The 15,576-nt window shown below is 43.1% G+C and overlaps 1 protein-coding gene across 1 annotated transcript in view; it reads right to left on the bottom strand.

The window, feature by feature from the left end:
- The window catches only part of LOC116371807 (dedicator of cytokinesis protein 1-like), a gene marked incomplete at its 5' end in the record, with an annotated part of 201,797 nt that overhangs the window by 137,389 nt on the left and 48,832 nt on the right, over positions 1-15,576 (bottom strand). The window contains 1 exon segment of the mRNA XM_031820823.1: positions 9,652-9,752. Coding sequence (XP_031676683.1) covers positions 9,652-9,752 — 101 coding nt within the window.

Here is a 15,576-nt window from a genome sequence, read left to right as displayed (position 1 = left end):
ATATATTGGCTCTGAAACAGTAGTGAGGGACATAAACATTGAATAGGTTAGAGACAAACATTATATATTGGCTCTGAAACAGTAGTGAGGACATAAACATTGAATAGGTTAGAGACAAACATTATATATTGGCTCTGAAACAGTAGTGAGGACATAAACATTGAATAGGTTAGAGACAAACATTATATATTGCTCTGAAACAGTAGTGAGGACATAAACATTGAATAGGTTAGAGACAAACATTATATATTGGCTCTGAAACAGTAGTGAGGACATAAACATTGAATAGGTTAGAGACAAACACTATAGGATGAGATTACAGAGAGACAGTGAACCTATAGGATGAGATTACAGAGATACAGTGAACCTATAGGATGAGATTACAGAGAGACAGTGAACCTATAGGATGAGATTACAGAGAGACAGTGAAACTATAGGATGAGATTACAGAGAGACAGTGGAACTATAGGATGAGATTACAGAGAGACAGTGGAACTATAGGATGAGATTACAGAGAGACAGTGGAACTATAGGATGAGATTACAGAGAGACAGTGGAACTATAGGATGAGATTACAGAGAGACAGTGGAACTATAGGATGAGATTACAGAGAGACAGTGAACCTATAGGATGAGATTACAGAGAGACAGTGGAACTATAGGATGAGATTACAGAGAGACAGTGGAACTATAGGATGAGATTACAGAGAGACAGTGGAACTATAGGATGAGATTACAGAGAGACAGTGGAACCTATAGGATGAGATTACAGAGAGACAGTGAAACTATAGGATGAGATTACAGAGAGACAGTGAAACTATAGGATGAGATTACAGAGAGACAGTGGAACTATAGGATGAGATTACAGAGAGACAGTGGAACTATAGGATGAGATTACAGAGAGACAGTGGAACTATAGGATGAGATTACAGAGAGACAGTGGAACTATAGGATGAGATTACAGAGAGACAGTGAACCTATAGGATGAGATTACAGAGAGACAGTGAAACTATAGGATGAGATTACAGAGAGACAGTGAACCTATAGGATGAGATTACAGAGAGACAGTGAACCTAAAGGATGAGATTACAGAGAGACAGTGAACCTATAGGATGAGATTACAGAGAGACAGTGAAACTATAGGATGAGATTACAGAGAGACAGTGAACCTATAGGATGAGATTACAGAGAGGACAGTGAAACTATAGGATGAGATTACAGAGAGGACAGTGAAACTATAGGATGAGATTACAGAGAGACAGTGAACCTATAGGATGAGATTACAGAGAGACAGTGAACCTATAGGATGAGATTACAGAGAGACAGTGAAAACTATAGGATGAGATTACAGAGAGACAGTGAAACTATAGGATGAGATTACAGAGAGACAGTGGAACTATAGGATGAGATTACAGAGAGACAGTGAACCTATAGGATGAGATTACAGAGAGACAGTGGAACTATAGGATGAGATTACAGAGAGACAGTGAACCTATAGGATGAGATTACAGAGAGACAGTGGAACTATAGGATGAGATTACAGAGAGACAGTGGAACTATAGGATGAGATTACAGAGAGACAGTGAACCTAAAGGATGAGATTACAGAGAGACAGTGAACCTATAGGATGAGATTACAGAGAGACAGTGAACCTATAGGATGAGATTACAGAGATACAGTGAACCTATAGGATGAGATTACAGAGAGACAGTGAACCTAAAGGATGAGATTACAGAGAGACAGTGGAACTATAGGATGAGATTACAGAGAGACAGTGGAACTATAGGATGAGATTACAGGGAGACAGTGGAACTATAGGATGAGATTACAGAGAGACAGTGAACCTAAAGGATGAGATTACAGAGAGACAGTGGAACTATAGGATGAGATTACAGAGAGACAGTGAACCTATAGGATGAGATTACAGAGAGACAGTGGAACTATAGGATGAGATTACAGAGAGACAGTGGAACTATAGGATGAGATTACAGAGAGACAGTGAACCTATAGGATGAGATTACAGAGAGACAGTGAACCTAAAGGATGAGATTACAGAGAGACAGTGAACCTATAGGATGAGATTACAGAGAGACAGTGAACCTATAGGATGAGATTACAGAGAGACAGTGGAACTATAGGATGAGATTACAGAGAGACAGTGGAACTATAGGATGAGATTACAGAGAGACAGTGAACCTAAAGGATGAGATTACAGAGAGACAGTGAACCTATAGGATGAGATTACAGAGAGACAGTGGAACTATAGGATGAGATTACAGAGAGACAGTGGAACTATAGGATGAGATTACAGAGAGACAGTGAACCTATAGGATGAGATTACAGAGAGACAGTGGAACTATAGGATGAGATTACAGAGAGACAGTGGAACTATAGGATGAGATTACAGAGAGACAGTGAAACTATAGGATGAGATTACAGAGAGACAGTGAACCTATAGGATGAGATTACAGAGAGACAGTGGAACTATAGGATGAGATTACAGAGAGACAGTGAACCTAAAGGATGAGATTACAGAGAGACAGTGAACCTATAGGATGAGATTACAGAGAGACAGTGAAACTATAGGATGAGATTACAGAGAGACAGTGGACCTAAAGGATGAGATTACAGAGAGACAGTGAACCTATAGGATGAGATTACAGGGAGACAGTGAAACTATAGGATGAGATTACAGAGAGACAGTGAACCTAAAGGATGAGATTACAGAGAGACAGTGAACCTATAGGATGAGATTACAGAGAGACAGTGAACCTATAGGATGAGATTACAGAGAGACAGTGGAACTATAGGATGAGATTACAGAGAGACAGTGAACCTATAGGATGAGATTACAGAGAGACAGTGAACCTATAGGATGAGATTACAGAGAGACAGTGAACCTATAGGATGAGATTACAGAGAGACAGTGAACCTATAGGATGAGATTACAGAGAGACAGTGAACCTATAGGATGAGATTACAGAGAGACAGTGGAACTATAGGATGAGATTACAGAGAGACAGTGGAACTATAGGATGAGATTACAGAGAGACAGTGAACCTATAGGATGAGATTACAGAGAGACAGTGAACCTAAAGGATGAGATTACAGAGAGACAGTGAACCTATAGGATGAGATTACAGAGAGACAGTGAAACTATAGGATGAGATTACAGAGAGACAGTGAACCTATAGGATGAGATTACAGAGAGACAGTGAAACTATAGGATGAGATTACAGAGAGACAGTGAAACTATAGGATGAGATTACAGAGAGACAGTGAACCTATAGGATGAGATTACAGAGAGACAGTGAAACTATAGGATGAGATTACAGAGAGACAGTGAACCTATAGGATGAGATTACAGAGAGACAGTGAAACTATAGGATGAGATTACAGAGAGACAGTGAACCTATAGGATGAGATTACAGAGAGACAGTGAACCTATAGGATGAGATTACAGAGAGACAGGTGAACCTATAGGATGAGATTACAGAGACAGTGAAACTATAGGATGAGATTACAGAGAGACAGTGGAACTATAGGATGAGATTACAGAGAGACAGTGAAACTATAGTATGAGATTACAGAGAGACAGTGAACCTAAAGGATGAGATTACAGAGAGACAGTGAAACTATAGGATGAGATTACAGAGAGACAGTGAACCTATAGGATGAGATTACAGAGAGACAGTGAAACTATAGGATGAGATTACAGAGAGACAGTGAACCTATAGGATGAGATTACAGAGAGACAGTGAAACTATAGGATGAGATTACAGAGAGACAGTGAACCTATAGGATGAGATTACAGAGAGACAGTGAAACTATAGGATGAGATTACAGAGAGACAGTGAACCTAAAGGATGAGATTACAGAGAGACAGTGAACCTATAGGATGAGATTACAGAGAGACAGTGAACCTATAGGATGAGATTACAGAGAGACAGTGAACCTATAGGATGAGATTACAGAGAGACAGCGAAACTATAGGATGAGATTACAGAGAGACAGTGACACTATAGGATGAGATTACAGAGAGACAGTGAACCTATAGGATGAGATTACAGAGAGACAGTGACACTATAGGATGAGATTACAGAGAGACAGTGAACCTAAAGGATGAGATTACAGAGAGACAGTGAACCTATAGGATGAGATTACAGAGAGACAGTGAACCTAAAGGATGAGATTACAGAGAGACAGTGAACCTATAGGATGAGATTACAGAGAGACAGTGAAACTATAGGATGAGATTACAGAGAGACAGTGAACCTATAGGATGAGATTACAGAGAGACAGTGAACCTATAGGATGAGATTACAGAGAGACAGTGAACCTATAGGATGAGATTACAGAGAGACAGTGAACCTATAGGATGAGATTACAGAGAGACAGTGAACCTATAGGATGAGATTACAGAGAGACAGTGAAACTATAGGATGAGATTACAGAGAGACAGTGAACCTAAAGGATGAGATTACAGAGAGACAGTGAAACTATAGGATGAGATTACAGAGAGACAGTGAACCTAAAGGATGAGATTACAGAGAGACAGTGAAACTATAGGATGAGATTACAGAGAGACAGTGAACCTAAAGGATGAGATTACAGAGAGACAGTGAAACTATAGGATGAGATTACAGAGAGACAGTGAACCTATAGGTTGAGATTACAGAGAGACAGTGAACCTATAGGATGAGATTACAGAGAGACAGTGAACCTATAGGATGAGATTACAGAGAGACAGTGGAACTATAGGATGAGATTACAGAGAGACAGTGAAACTATAGGATGAGATTACAGAGAGACAGTGGAACTATAGGATGAGATTACAGAGAGACAGTGAACCTATAGGATGAGATTACAGAGAGACAGTGAACCTATAGGATGAGATTACAGAGAGACAGTGAACCTATAGGATGATATTACAGAGAGACAGTGAACCTAAAGGATGAGATTACAGAGAGACAGTGAACCTATAGGATGATATTACAGAGAGACAGTGAACCTATAGGATGTAGATTACAGAGAGACAGTGAACCTATAGGATGAGATTACAGAGAGACAGTGAAACTATAGGATGAGATTACAGAGACAGTGGAACTATAGGATGAGATTACAGAGAGACAGTGGAACTATAGGATGAGATTACAGAGAGACAGTGAACCTATAGGATGAGATTACAGAGAGACAGTGAACCTATAGGATGAGATTAGAGAGACAGTGAAACTATAGGATGAGATTACAGAGAGACAGTGGAACTATAGGATGAGATTACAGAGAGACAGTGGAACTATAGGATGAGATTACAGAGAGACAGTGGAACTATAGGATGAGATTACAGAGAGACAGTGAACCTATAGGATGAGATTACAGAGAGACAGTGAACCTATAGGATGAGATTACAGAGAGACAGTGAACCTATAGGATGAGATTACAGAGAGACAGTGAACCTAAAGGATGAGATTACAGAGAGACAGTGAACCTAAAGGATGAGATTACAGAGAGACAGTGAACCTAAAGGATGATATTACAGAGAGACAGTGAACCTAAAGGATGAGATTACAGAGAGACAGTGAACCTAAAGGATGAGATTACAGAGAGACAGTGAACCTATAGGATGAGATTACAGAGAGACAGTGAAACTATAGGATGAGATTACAGAGAGACAGTGAAACTATAGGATGAGATTACAGAGAGACAGTGAACCTATAGGATGAGATTACAGAGAGACAGTGAACCTATAGGATGAGATTACAGAGAGACAGTGAACCTAAAGGATGAGATTACAGAGAGACAGTGAAACTATAGGATGAGATTACAGAGAGACAGTGAACCTATAGGATGAGATTACAGAGAGACAGTGAAACTATAGGATGAGATTACAGAGACAGTGAAACTATAGTATGAGATTACAGAGAGACAGTGAACCTAAAGGATGAGATTACAGAGAGACAGTGAAACTATAGGATGAGATTACAGAGAGACAGTGAACCTAAAGGATGAGATTACAGAGAGACAGTGAACCTAAAGGATGAGATTACAGAGAGACAGTGAAACTATAGGATGAGATTACAGAGAGACAGTGAAACTATAGGATGAGATTACAGAGAGACAGTGAAACTATAGTATGAGATTACAGAGAGACAGTGAACCTATAGGATGAGATTACAGAGAGACAGTGAACCTATAGGATGAGATTACAGAGAGACAGTGAACCTATAGGATGAGATTACAGAGAGACAGTGAACCTATAGGATGAGATTACAGAGAGACAGTGAACCTAAAGGATGAGATTACAGAGAGACAGTGGAACTATAGGATGAGATTACAGAGAGACAGTGAACCTAAAGGATGAGATTACAGAGAGACAGTGAACCTATAGGATGAGATTACAGAGAGACAGTGAACCTAAAGGATGAGATTACAGAGAGACAGCGAAACTATAGGATGAGATTACAGAGAGACAGTGAACCTATAGGATGATATTACAGAGAGACAGTGAACCTATAGGATGAGATTACAGAGAGACAGTGAACCTAAAGGATGAGATTACAGAGAGACAGTGAAACTATAGGATGAGATTACAGAGAGACAGTGAACCTAAAGGATGAGATTACAGAGAGACAGCGAAACTATAGGATGAGATTACAGAGAGACAGTGAACCTATAGGATGAGATTACAGAGAGACAGTGAACCTATAGGATGAGATTACAGAGAGACAGTGAACCTAAAGGATGAGATTACAGAGAGACAGTGAAACTATAGGATGAGATTACAGAGAGACAGTGAACCTATAGGATGAGATTACAGAGAGACAGTGAAACTATAGGATGAGATTACAGAGACAGTGAAACTATAGTATGAGATTACAGAGAGACAGTGAACCTAAAGGATGAGATTACAGAGAGACAGTGAAACTATAGGATGAGATTACAGAGAGACAGTGAACCTAAAGGATGAGATTACAGAGAGACAGTGAACCTAAAGGATGAGATTACAGAGAGACAGTGAAACTATAGGATGAGATTACAGAGAGACAGTGAAACTATAGGATGAGATTACAGAGAGACAGTGAAACTATAGTATGAGATTACAGAGAGACAGTGAACCTATAGGATGAGATTACAGAGAGACAGTGAACCTATAGGATGAGATTACAGAGAGACAGTGAACCTATAGGATGAGATTACAGAGAGACAGTGAACCTATAGGATGAGATTACAGAGAGACAGTGAACCTAAAGGATGAGATTACAGAGAGACAGTGGAACTATAGGATGAGATTACAGAGAGACAGTGAACCTAAAGGATGAGATTACAGAGAGACAGTGAACCTATAGGATGAGATTACAGAGAGACAGTGAACCTAAAGGATGAGATTACAGAGAGACAGCGAAACTATAGGATGAGATTACAGAGAGACAGTGAACCTATAGGATGATATTACAGAGAGACAGTGAACCTATAGGATGAGATTACAGAGAGACAGTGAACCTAAAGGATGAGATTACAGAGAGACAGTGAAACTATAGGATGTAGATTACAGAGAGACAGCGAAACTATAGGATGAGATTACAGAGAGACAGTGAACCTATAGCATGATATTACAGAGAGACAGTGAACCTATAGGATGAGATTACAGAGAGACAGTGAACCTAAAGGATGAGATTACAGAGAGACAGTGAAACTATACTATGAGATTACAGAGAGACAGTGAACCTAAAGGATGAGATTACAGAGAGACAGTGAAACTATAGGATGAGATTACAGAGAGACAGTGAACCTATAGGATGAGATTACAGAGAGACAGTGAAACTATAGGATGTAGATTACAGAGAGACAGCGAAACTATAGGATGAGATTACAGAGAGACAGTGAACCTATAGGATGAGATTACAGAGAGACAGTGAACCTATAGGATGAGATTACAGAGAGACAGTGAAACTATAGGATGTAGATTACAGAGAGACAGCGAACTATAGGATGAGATTACAGAGAGACAGTGAACCTATAGGATGAGATTACAGAGAGACAGTGAACCTAAAGGATGAGATTACAGAGAGACAGTGAAACTATAGGATGTAGATTACAGAGAGACAGCGAAACTATAGGATGAGATTACAGAGAGACAGTGAACCTAAAGGGTGAGATTACAGAGAGACAGTGAAACTATACTATGAGATTACAGAGAGACAGTGAACCTAAAGGATGAGATTACAGAGAGACAGTGAAACTATAGGATGAGATTACAGAGAGACAGTGAACCTATAGGATGAGATTACAGAGAGACAGTGAAACTATAGGATGAGATTACAGAGAGACAGTGAAACTATAGGATGAGATTACAGAGAGACAGTGAACCTATAGGATGAGATTACAGAGAGACAGTGAAACTATAGGATGAGATTACAGAGAGACAGTGAACCTAAAGGATGAGATTACAGAGAGACAGTGAAACTATAGGATGAGATTACAGAGAGACAGTGAAACTATAGGATGAGATTACAGAGAGACAGTGAAACTATAGGATGAGATTACAGAGAGACAGTGAACCTATAGGATGAGATTACAGAGAGACAGTGAAACTATAGGATGAGATTACAGAGAGACAGTGAACCTAAAGGATGAGATTACAGAGAGACAGTGAAACTATAGGATGAGATTACAGAGAGACAGTGAAACTATAGGATGAGATTACAGAGAGACAGTGAAACTATAGGATGAGATTACAGAGAGGCAGTGAACCTATAGGATGAGATTACAGAGAGACAGTGAACCTATAGGATGAGATTACAGAGAGACAGTGAACCTAAAGGATGAGATTACAGAGAGACAGTGAACCTATAGGATGAGATTACAGAGAGACAGTGAACCTATAGGATGAGATTACAGAGAGACAGTGAAACTATAGGATGAGATTACAGAGAGACAGTGAACCTATAGGATGAGATTACAGAGAGACAGTGGAACTATAGGATGAGATTACAGAGAGACAGTGGAACTATAGGATGAGATTACAGAGAGACAGTGAACCTATAGGATGAGATTACAGAGAGACAGTGAAACTATAGGATGAGATTACAGAGAGACAGGGGTAATGTCCTGTCCTCTAGGGAGTGTGTGACGGGGGTAATGTCCTCTGGGGAGTGTGTGACGGGGTAATGTCCTGTCTTCTGGGGAGTGTGTGACAGGGGTAATGTCCTGTCCTCTGGGGAGGGTGTGATGGGGGTAATGTCCTGTCCTCTGGGGAGTGTGTGATGGGGGTAATGTCCTCTGGGGAGTGTGTGATGGGGGTAATGTCCTGTCCTCTGGGGAGTGTGTGACGGGGGTAATGTCCTGTCCTCTGGGGAGTGTGTGATGGGGTAATGTCCTGTCCTCTGGGGAGTGTGTGACGGGGGTAATGTCCTGTCCTCTGGGGAGTGTGTGATGGGGGTAATGTCCTTTGGGGAGTGTGTGACGGGGGTAATGTCCTGTCCTCTGGGGAGTGTGTGACGGGGGTAATGTCCTGTCCTCTTGGGAGTGTGTGACGGGGGTAATGTCCTGTCCTCTGGGGAGTGTGTGACGGGGGTAATGTCCTGTCCTCTGGGCAGTGTGTGATGGGGGTAATGTCCTCTGGGGAGGGTGTGATGGGGGTAATGTAACTCACTTCTGGAAGATCTTGGATCGTTTGTCGCTGGAGAAGTTCTCAAGCTGCAAGGACTCCTGGGTAAGATACGCCACGGCGAGGTGGAAGTAGTTGTTCCACAGCTGAGAGGAGAGAAGAGAGGAGAGAGGGAGATAAGTAAGGAGAGAAGAGAAAAGGGAGAAGAGGGGGAAGAGAGAAGGGAGGAGAGGGGGAGAGAGAAGGGAGGAGTTAAGGGAGGAGAGGGGGAGGAGAGAAGGGGGGGAGAGGGGGAAGAGAGAAGGGAGGGGGGAAGAGAGAAGGGAGGAGGGAAGAGAGAAGGGAGGGGGGAAGAGAGAAGGGAGGAGAGGGGGAAGAGAGTAGGGAGGAGAGGGGGAAGAGAGAAGGGAAGAGAGAAGGAAGAGAGAAGGGAGAAAGAGAGAGAGGTGCATATTGCCAGGTTGTCATAGCAATAACAATCTCATCCTGAACATATCTATAAACATTCAGACCATTCTATATTAGACTCCGCCCTTCAGACACTCTCTTTCTGAAGCAGAGGCCCCGACACACAGACGAGAACATGGCTTAGATTCAGAGACACATATTCATTCTATTAAAGAGGTGTTGTAGCCAGACAAATGATCCACGTGCCCTTTAGTTGTTGATGAAGATATATTCAAAATAACAGAATTCAGAAGGACGTTTCAGTGTTATTAGGAGACACGTGAACTTTATCATAATGAAGACATGACCTGAAGGCTTTAAAAAGCTGTCGAGACCCTCGTCTGCAGTTATAAGGTTAAACTCTTGGATATAGGGGGCGCTATTTTAATTGTCTGCAGTTAAATAGTTAACAGCATTAAAAATTCTTCCAAATGTGACAGATTTGAAAAGTAGGAAAAAAGGAGCATGAACGCCTCGAAGAGACGAGATAAAATATTCCCGAAATGGCTTTTTTTAAATCACAGCTCATTATACAGTAATTTAAGCGTACCACTGTCAAACGTGTTTATGCTAATCTTATTTTAGTGCTGTAGAGTTCAACCCCTTTCGTTAAGAGCGTTCAAATGACCAAGTGAGTCCCAAATGGCACCCTATTCTCTATTCAGTGCACTACTTCGTACCAGAGCCCTAGTCAAAAGTAGTGCACTACGTAGGGGATAATGTGTCATTTGGGACGTAATCCCTACTATTACAGAGCCTTCAGAAAGTGTTTATACCCCTGGACTTAATCCCCATGTTGTTACAGCCTGAATTCAACATGGATTAAATGGATTTCTTTCTCACCCATCTACCCACAATACCCCACAATACCCACAATACCCCACAATACCCCAACCAATACCCCACAATACCCCACAATACCCCAACAATACCCCACAATACCCCACAATACCCCACAATACCCTACAATACCCCACAATACCCCACAATACCCCACAATACCCCAACAATACCCCACAATACCCCACAATACCCTACAATACCCCAACAATACCCCAACAATACCCCACAATACCCCACAATACCCCACAATACCCTACAATACCCCACAATACCCCACAATACCCCACAATACCCCAACAATACCCCACAATACCCCAACAATACCCTACAATACCCCAACAATACCCCAACAATACCCCAACAATACCCCACAATACCCCAACAATACCCCACAATACCCCACAATAACCCACAATACCCCACAATACCCCAACAATACCCCACAATACCCCACAATACCCCACAATACCCAACAATACCCCACAATACCCCACAATACCCCAACAATACCCCACAATACCCCACAATACCCCAACAATACCCCAACAATACCCCAACAATACCCCACAATACCCCAACAATACCCCACAATACCCCACAATACCCCAACAATACCCCACAATACCCCACAATACCCCAACAATACCCCACAATACCCCACAATACCCCAACAATACCCCACAATACCCCACAATACCCCAACAATACCCCACAATAACCCACAATACCCCACAATACCCCACAATGCCCACAATACCCCACAATAACCCACAATACCCCACAATACCCCAACAATACCCCAACAATACCCCCACAATACCCCACAATACCCCAACAATACCCCAAACAATACCCCACAATAACCCACAATACCCCACAATACCCCACAATACCCAACAATACCACCCCATACCCCACAATACCACCCCATACCCCACAATACCCCCACAATACCCCAACAATACCCCAACAATACCCCACAATGCCCCACAATACCCCAACAATACCCCACAATACCCCACAATACCCCAACAATACCCCACAATACCCCACAATGCCCCACAATACCCCAACAATACCCCACAATACCCCACAATACCCCACAATACCCCAACAATACCCCACAATACCCCACAATACCCCAACAATACCCCACAATAACCCAACAATACCCCACAATACCCCACAATGCCCCAACAATACCCCACAATACCCCACATACCCCAACAATACCCCACAATGCCCCACAATACCCCACAATACCCCAACAATACCCCACAATAACCCACAATACCCCAACAATACCCCACAATACCCCACAATACCCCAACAATACCCCACAATACCCCACAATACCCCACAATACCCCACAATACCCCACAATACCCTACAATACCCCACAATACCCCACAATACCCCAACAATACCCCACAATACCCCACAATACCCTACAATACCCCAACAATACCCCAACAATACCCCACAATACCCCACAATACCCCACAATACCCTACAATACCCCACAATACCCCACAATACCCCACAATACCCCAACAATACCCCACAATACCCCACAATACCCTACAATACCCCAACAATACCCCAACAATACCCCAACAATACCCCACAATACCCCAACAATACCCCACAATACCCCACAATAACCCACAATACCCCACAATACCCCAACAATACCCCACAATACCCCACAATACCCCACAATACCCAACAATACCCCACAATACCCCACAATACCCCAACAATACCCCACAATACCCCACAATACCCAACAATACCCCAACAATACCCCAACAATACCCCACAATACCCCAACAATACCCCACAATACCCCACAATACCCCAACAATACCCCACAATACCCCACAATACCCCAACAATACCCCACAATACCCCACAATACCCCACAATACCCCAACAATACCCCACAATACCCCACAATACCCAACAATACCCCACAATAACCCACAATACCCCACAATACCCCACAATGCCCCACAATACCCCACAATAACCCACAATACCCCACAATACCCCAACAATACCCCAACAATACCCCCACAATACCCCACAATACCCCAACAATACCCCAACAATACCCCACAATAACCCACAATACCCCACAATACCCCACAATACCCCAACAATACCACCCCATACCCCACAATACCACCCCATACCCCACAATACCCCCACAATACCCCAACAATACCCCAACAATACCCCACAATGCCCCACAATACCCCAACAATACCCCACAATACCCCACAATACCCCAACAATACCCCACAATACCCCACAATGCCCCACAATACCCCAACAATACCCCACAATACCCCACAATACCCCACAATACCCCAACAATACCCCACAATACCCCACAATACCCCAACAATACCCCACAATAACCCAACAATACCCCACAATACCCCACAATGCCCCAACAATACCCCACAATACCCCACAATACCCCAACAATACCCCACAATGCCCCACAATACCCCACAATACCCCAACAATACCCCACAATAACCCACAATACCCCAACAATACCCCACAATACCCCAACAATACCCCACAATAACCCACAATACCCCAACAATACCCCAACAATACCCCACAATACCCCAACAATACCCCACAATGCCCCACAATACCCCAACAATACCCCACAATACCCCACAATACCCCAACAATACCCCACAATACCCCAACAATACCCCAACAATACCCCACAATAACCCACAATACCCCAACAATACCCCAACAATACCCCACAATAACCCACAATACCCCACAATACCCCAACAATACCCCAACAATACCCCAACAATACCCCACAATACCCCACAATACCCCACAATACCCCAACAATACCCCACAATAACCCACAATACCCCACAATACCCCAACAATAACCCACAATAACCCACAATAACCCACAATACCCCACAATAACCCACAATACCCCAACAATACCCCACAATACCCCAACAATACCCCACAATACCCCAACAATACCCCACAATAACCCCCAATACCCCACAATACCCCAACAATACCCCAACAATACCCCACAATACCCCAACAATACCCCACAATAACCCACAATACCCCACAATACCCCAACAATACCCCACAATAACCCACAATACCCCACAATACCCCAACAATACCCCACAATAACACACAATACCCCAACAATACCCCACAATACCCCACAATACCCCAACAATACCCCACAATACCCCACAATACCCCACAATACCCCACAATAACCCACAATACCCTACAATACCCCAACAATACCCCACAATGCCCCAACAATGCCCCACAATACCCCAACAATACCCCACAATACCCCAACAATACCCCACAATACCCCACAATACCCCACAATACCCCACAATACCCCAACAATACCCCACAATAACCCACAATACCCCACAATACCCCACAATACCACAACAATACCACCCCATACCCCACAATACCCCACAATACCCCAACAATACCCCACAATAACCCACAATACCCTACAATACCCCAACAATACCCCACAATGCCCCAACAATACCCCACAATGCCCCACAATACCCTACAATACCCCAACAATTACCCCACAATGCCCCAACAATGCCCCACAATACCCCACAATGCCCCAACAATGCCCCCACAATACCCCACAATACCCCACAATGCCCCAACAATACCCCACAATACCCCCACAATACCCCACAATGCCCCACAATACCCCAACAATACCCCACAATGCCCCACAATACCCCAACAATACCCCAACAATACCCCAACAATACCCCACAATGCCCCACAATACCCCAACAATACCCCACAATGCCCCACAATACCCCAACAATACCCCACAATACCCCACAATACCCCAACAATACCCCAACAATACCCCACAATAACCCACAATACCCCAACAATACCCCACAATAACCCACAATACCCCACAATAACCCACAATACCCCACAATACCCCAACAATACCCCACAATACCCCAACAATACCCCAACAATACCCCACAATACCCCACAATACCCCACAATAACCCACAATACCCCACAATACCCCAACAATACCCCACAATAACCCACAATACCCCACAATACCCCAACAATACCCCACAATAACCCACAATACCCCACAATACCCCAACAATACCCCACAATAACCCACAATACCCCAACAATACCCCACAATACCCCAACAATACCCCACAATAACCCACAATACCCCACAATACCCCAACAATACCCCACAATACCCCACAATACCCCAACAATACCCCACAATAACCCACAATACCCCACAATACCCCAACAATACCCCACAATACCCCAACAATACCCCACAATAACACACAATACCCCAACAATACCCCACAATAACCCACAATACCCCACAATACCCCAACAATACCCCACAATACCCCACAATACCCCACAATACCCCACAATACCCCACAATACCCCAACAATACCCCACAATAACCCACAATACCCCACAATACCCCACAATACCACAACAATACCACCCCATACCCCACAATACCCCACAATACCCCAACAATACCCCACAATAACCCACAATAACCCACAATACCCCAACAATACCCCACAATAACCCACAATACC

The sequence above is a fragment of the Oncorhynchus kisutch genome, unplaced genomic scaffold (assembly GCF_002021735.2).
Source record: "Oncorhynchus kisutch isolate 150728-3 unplaced genomic scaffold, Okis_V2 scaffold3693, whole genome shotgun sequence".
NCBI lineage: Eukaryota > Metazoa > Chordata > Actinopteri > Salmoniformes > Salmonidae > Oncorhynchus > Oncorhynchus kisutch.
Note: the sequence above shows the minus strand (reverse complement) of the source record. Positions and strands in the feature narration are given on the sequence as shown.